Source organism: Cygnus olor, chromosome 1 (assembly GCF_009769625.2).
Source record: "Cygnus olor isolate bCygOlo1 chromosome 1, bCygOlo1.pri.v2, whole genome shotgun sequence".
Classification (NCBI taxonomy): Eukaryota; Metazoa; Chordata; class Aves; order Anseriformes; family Anatidae; genus Cygnus; species Cygnus olor.
In genome coordinates, this window is record NC_049169.1 from 104,531,787 (window position 1) to 104,538,129 (window position 6,343).

The 6,343-nt window shown below is 35.7% G+C and overlaps 1 protein-coding gene across 4 annotated transcripts in view; it reads left to right on the forward strand.

Annotated features, from left to right (window-relative positions):
• Positions 1 to 5,205, forward strand: part of USP25 (ubiquitin specific peptidase 25) — a 92,374-nt gene extending 87,169 nt beyond the window's left edge. For all 4 annotated transcript variants that reach the window (XM_040575982.1, XM_040575988.1, XM_040575994.1 and 1 more), the window contains 3 exons: positions 3,125 to 3,248; positions 3,915 to 4,110; positions 4,610 to 5,205. In XM_040575982.1, coding sequence (XP_040431916.1) covers positions 3,125 to 3,248; positions 3,915 to 4,110; positions 4,610 to 4,782 — 493 coding nt within the window. In that variant the 3' untranslated portion in view covers positions 4,783 to 5,205. The remainder of the gene's footprint in view (positions 1 to 3,124; positions 3,249 to 3,914; positions 4,111 to 4,609) is intronic.
• The last annotated feature ends 1,138 nt before the right edge of the window (positions 5,206 to 6,343 follow it).

The window sequence follows — 6,343 nt, forward strand, 5'->3', positions numbered from 1 at the left end:
ATGTTTTTATGTAGTGGCTAACAAAATGAGCTCATAACCTTGTTTTTGCACCATGTAATAAATAGTACATTCACTAATACTCTAAATTAGCATACACTACTTTGTTAGTATTGAACAGCTTGTATACAAAGGTTGGTCAGAAGATTGCGTGATTTATTTGATCAAATAATCAGTCTGATATTGCTGGATGCCTTAAAGGGGCAAAAATATCACAGCTATCAGTGTGATATATAGGAATCCTCCTTGTTTCCCTTGGAAATTGTGCACGCTCTGAGCTTAAAGTTCCTCAAGTACCTTGGCATCGGGACTCCAGGATGGCAGCTTTAATTGGAAAATTGCAGTGTTTTCACTAATCTGCTTCTTACTGTAATATATTCTGATTGGGCTGGGGGAGGGAAGCACAGGTTTCTCTTTATTCTGAACAGTATTTTTGGTACGGCTATCTAGTTGATTGGCAAAATTAGGATATTTTTTACCAAACATCTTCATAATTTAGAAAACAAGTGTATAATCACTAGTCTTAGATTCTTGTATTGGTAAGAAATTAAAATAAAATCTAATCAGACTCATCTAACATCCATTAAGTGTAGCGTTCATTCCTTTTGGCAATAAATGCCATTTCATAAATGCTTCAAGTGGTATTTAATACAAAGACACAAAGATTAGAGTTGAGCATGCTTAGAGAATAGGTGAGGATCTGGGTATCCATTGGCTGACTTTAAAGGCATCTATTGCAATTACACTTCTGTGTTTTCCAAATGCCTGAGGTATTTTTTGAGGTTCAGATCCCGTACACTCTAGAGGTCAATGCTAATGACCTCTATGGTCATTAGCATTATGGTCATTAGGTCAATGCTAATTTTCAATATTCTGAAAACAAGACTAAATTGATGGACTCTTCTGATCTCCTTTCAATATTCCCTTAACTCTTAAATCATAAAAATGTAACTTTAAAAATATTTATGAAAACATAGACTTCCATAATTGAAACATGACTGTCATTAACAGGACTGTCTTGAGGCTTTTTTTCAGAAACCTGCTTCCCTCAGTTGACTAACTTTTCTTATTTTAAATAACACTAATTAATACCTTGCAGCACTCAATCTCTAGATGGAGCCAAAAATTGGCCTTTACCCAGGTAGTCTGATTTTCTTACCAGTGCTTTGTGGAGCAAACACAAAATCCTGCACCTTTTCCAAAGTCTATACCCAGTGAGCTCCATAATTCTGTGAGCAGCTTTACTGATTTTAAGTTCAGAGGGATTAAGTTCAGGCTTCACAGACTGGAGCTTATATGCACTTTATATGTGAAAAGGTAGCATCTGTTTGCTTAATTTGAATCATAGTAATATTCCTCAGATGCTCAAGACACAGAAGGCCTCTGAGCTTGGCTTTACAGTAATGATCATTTAAAATGACTTACGTTGCTGTTAGATAGCACTATTGCTGGTTTGGGGAACAATCATGCAACTAGAGGACAAAGCAGGAAAAGAGGGATTGGGAAATAAGGCCGCTGCCAGGAGCACGTTTTTAATTTGGATCAACTGAGTTGTTGACGCTGTTAATTCAACCTGTGGTTTCACAAGTAACTGTACCAAGAATGGAAAGGGAGAAAAGGTCCTGCTCCTCTGGCTTTGTATCTTGCAATCCCAGTTCCTTGCGGTCATATTGTGCAATATGTCCCCGTCCTCCTACGTTAACTTTTCTGCTGTCCAGTCACTTGTGTTGGAGGTTACTGCTATGTAGAGTTTTCATGGACAGGAGAAATAGACTTGAGAAGAGGGCAACAGGACTTGTTACTTTAATGAAAAGTTTTGTATTTTGAGGACAAGAAGGTGGAGACTAGTGACTGTATATACGTAACGTATTACTCAAGTAGGAAATATTTAGGATTACAAGAAACTATGATGGAATGGCCTTCTCATGGTGGAAAAAATAACTTCACAGTAGATTCTGAAATTCTGGTGTTGGGGTTCATCTTGTTCCTCCAAGCAGAGATATTTGAAGGTAAAGCTTTCAGTAGCCATTGCTATTGCAAGTAACCTTTTCCCTTCTTTTTATGTTGTCTTGTTGGGAAGCCTTATGTAAGTCTTGAGTTTGCCTACTTTAGAAAATTCTGACGTGTATTTTTCATGTATCCTATACGCTTTGTGTTCTCACACATAATTTTTAGCCACTTCTACTAGTTTGGTGTTTTGGTAGTTTAAGCCCTAACCTTGACCTTCCATTTTCACTAGGAGTGCGTAATGTACTATTCCTCTAACACTCCATTAGAAAACTTCTGTTTCTACGTTATTCTAGTTGTTTGAACAAAATAAGATTTCTAACTGCTTGTTTTTAGGATAGTTGCCTGAACTTTTTTCAGTGGCTGTCCATCATAACAGGCTTTCTGCAAATCAGAGAATTAACGCTTTAAGGTGTTTGCTGAAAATGGTATGCAGCAGTGTGAGGGGAGATGATTAATCAGAGCATCATGAGATCTCTGATTATTAATTATTAGGTTCTTAGATCCTCTGTTACTCATTCTTTACCAGTTAAGAATGTATTTATTTTCTGCATTTAGATTAAAGGCAGAAGTGCCGATAGAGTGCTGATATTTCTGATTTTGAAATGCCGTTGTGGCTTCTTCCATCACTTTAGATTTCAGTAGTCCAGAAAAACTTAAAGTTAGTGAGGCTAAAAGTTCACAGTTTATTTTTAGAAATAAGGTGACGGCTTTAATTCTTATTTGCTAAGGCATAAAATGCTATCAAGATAATAGCAACAGAAGATCAAATCTGATGTGACATAAATGCATGCAGGAAAAATTAAGTTTTCTTGTATACCCAAAGCTAATCCAAAGCCATTTATGAAGTGAGTGAAACAATACAGATTTATTTTAGTGAGTTTTGGATCAGACTTCATGTTGAAGTGATCTAACCTGATAATAAAATACATTGTTATAATGTGCGTAAAAGAAGAAAACGTCTATTAAAAAAAGCAACATTATGAAAAGATGGGTGGGGAGGTGAGGTTTTACATTCAAATGAGTAAGTTACCTATCCTTTGAAGAGCACAGTAGTTAACTTGAAACAGGTGGTACCTGGATTTGCATCTAATTATTTTGTTTCTTTACTTTGCTTTAGCTATATGGAAGCCTTGCTCTACCTTATCTATGCTTACCAGAATAACAAAGAACTCTTGTCCAAAGGCCCATACAGAGGGCATGATGAAGAGCTGATATCTCACTACAGACGAGAATGTTTGCTAGTAAGTGAAGGGTGAAGTATGTCTCAAAAGTTGGATTTGCTGCATAGCTTTAACAAAATGAGCTAGTAGACAGTGTTGCCATAATTTAAAAACAAAATAAAACCACCTTTCATTAACAAATTAATACTTTAAACTTGTGTAGGAAAAAAATGAAGAAGTGTATGTAGGAAGCATAAAAAATGTATTACTTTTTTTTTTTTTGTATAATCAGTTTCTTTATCATTGTAAAAAGTGTTCATGCTGCCATTGTGTCTGGTCTAGGTAGGAACAGCAGTTGACAGCGTTGGTGGGTGAACTTGCAACATTACCACAGTTGGACAAGGACACAAATATTAGAAAAAGTTTCCATCAGGAAGTGAGGTTTTTTTCCTTGATTGTGTCACTTTTTTTTAAGCAATGGTGAAAAGAGGGAAGAGCAGGTGGTAGGACCTCAGTCTTTAAAAAAAAAGCAGCTGCAAAGTTTGAGTTGGCAGGTATCAATCGAAGTGGCCTGAGGAATAGCACAAAATCAAATGGTTTAATAGAGTATATTTATCGTTGCTGTGAATGTTAAAGCTCAACTGTTGTTATTGCAAATTTGCCCTAAGAAAATCAAAAACTGCTGCATGGTAAAATGTGAAATGCTGTATACTTAAAGGCTTTCCTTTTTTGTGGTGGTACGTGAAGAAACTAAATGAACATGCTGCAGCACTGTTTGAATCAGGAGATGATCAGGAAGTAAATAATGGCCTGATCATTATGAATGAGCTTATTGTCCCATGTTTGCCATTACTACTGGTGGATGAGATGGAAGAAAAAGATATTGTTGCTGTGGAAGATATGAGAAACCGTTGGTGTTCATATCTTGGACAAGAAATGGAACGTAAGTAATTTATTTATTAAGGTAAAAGGCTCTTATGTGCTCCTGATTTATTTATTTTTTAAAATGTATTGGCTTTGTTTTCTTGAAATGACCCAGTATATTTTGTGTCTTGGTAAAATATTTTGAAATACACTGACTTTTGAATAATCCTGCACACTTTTAAATGAAGAGCAGTTTTTCCATACATAGTAGTGGGGTACTGCAATATTTTCCATATATAGCAATGTCCTTAAAGGAAAGATGTCCTTTTCTTTTTTTTTTTTTTCCAAGTGGAAAAACATTCATGCTGATAGACCATTTGAAGGGGCATTTATGTTAAGGTATTGCTAGGAACCAGTGTGTCCTAGTTATTGCTGAAGCACCTGAAGAAAGTGAATTATTCCAAGTAACGCTCCCTGTTCCCACCCTGGGTGGGGGGGAGTTAGTTTGGGGCAGAAAGAGGAAAATTCCACCTGCAGATATAAACGTTTATGGTTGTTTTTCTTATTTTCATTTGCAGCTAACTTGCAAGAAAAGCTGACAGATTTCCTGCCAAAACTGTTAGATTGTTCTACAGAGATTAAAGGTTTCAATGACCCGCCAAAGTTACCCTCCTACTCCACACATGAACTGTGTGAAAGATACGCCCGAATCATGATGTCACTCAGTCGAACTCCAGCTGATGGAAGATAAATTCTGCAGCCTTCCTGAGCACATTGTATAAACTTTTTTAGTTCTTAAACCTTGCCTTCCTGTCACAGGGTTTGCTTGTTGCTGCTATAGTTTTTAACTTTTTTATTTTAATAACTGCAAAAGAGAAATGACTGTACAAACTTTAGCCAGACTGCAAACAATTAAAGCTGAGAATCGCATGGCACTCAGTCGTTTCAACCAGAATTGATGCAACATGCAAGTCTGATCATTACGGCAAAACTGCTTTTTTGCCACTTATCTGTTACAGTATTACTTTGCTTTTATCTTAAGATCCTTTACTTTATCAACAGCTGTCTGGATCATTTTGTGACTGCAACTACTTTAAGTGTCCAGTGCTGTGTAAATACATGGTACTTGGTAGCTTGTAAATGAAATGAAAGAATAAAGTTTTATTTATGGCTACTTCTGTGTTTGCAAGCAAATACCTTGTGTATTAGTGTAAAATACGGGTATTTTTAGAAGAGAGACAGTATATTGGTGGGTAACTCAATTTTTTAGACAAGATTCTTCAGGATTTATGGCCAGTTTAGTTGCAGGTAGTCAAAGATTACTATATGTGAATATATTGAATACCTGTCACGGTATTATACACTGTTTTTTTGTATATTCTTTTCTGATCTATGTGATACTGCACCTGAACACTTTGGCATGTGTGTGGCCATGCCACATCTATTCTGATGGCAAGGACTGGCTTCTGAAGCAAAACAAAAATGGCACCTTCCTTTTCTTCTTAGAAAAAACAATGAAAAAAAAAACTATTTTCAGTAGAACTATGACAACTGCTGTGCAAAATTTTTAGAAATTGATTTGAGTAGAGGAAATTCAGATTTTGAAAAAATGGACTTTGTGAATCTTAAGGGTTAATTAGGGGGTTGGTTATTTTTAATTGGTATTTTAGTTATGTAAGTGACCAGAAATAAAACCTTTCATTAATTCCTTACTTGAAATGAGTTGCTGTTGTTGCAACAAAGTATCTCTGAAACCTTATGTGTGTCCTAATTAAATTTCTGTTGGAAGTGAAAGATCTACAGGGCTTGTTTTGTAGAACTCAAATACTGTCTGGTTTTAATGAAGAAATTTAATTGTTTTGTGGAAAAAGAAATGTAACGTGTCCTTAAATAATCCTGTTACCTGACACTATTTTGATTCCTATTCTTTATAGAGAAGATTTTGTATTAGAACAGTAAAATATGTGAATATTTGTTTGTATGTTTTATTGGAGCAGCACCCAACTTCTTATTACAGGCTTTCAAGTGGAGAATATTCTAATTTCTGCTAACAAAATAACACAGAGGGAGGGAAAGATTGATTGAATTCAGATCACCTAGAGGTGTAGTGGGAATAAATGTAGGCATCTCACATGCAAGAAGAGGCTGAATTCACTCTTAGCACATGTCAGTCTTGAAATTTGTTCACTCTTGAGATACACTGGATTGTATATAGAGTAAATAGAATGTGGGCTTCACTTCAAAGTTTTTTTCAGGGGTATTTTCCTATTTTAGGACAGTACTACTCAGGAACCTTTTCTTTTGTAGGTATG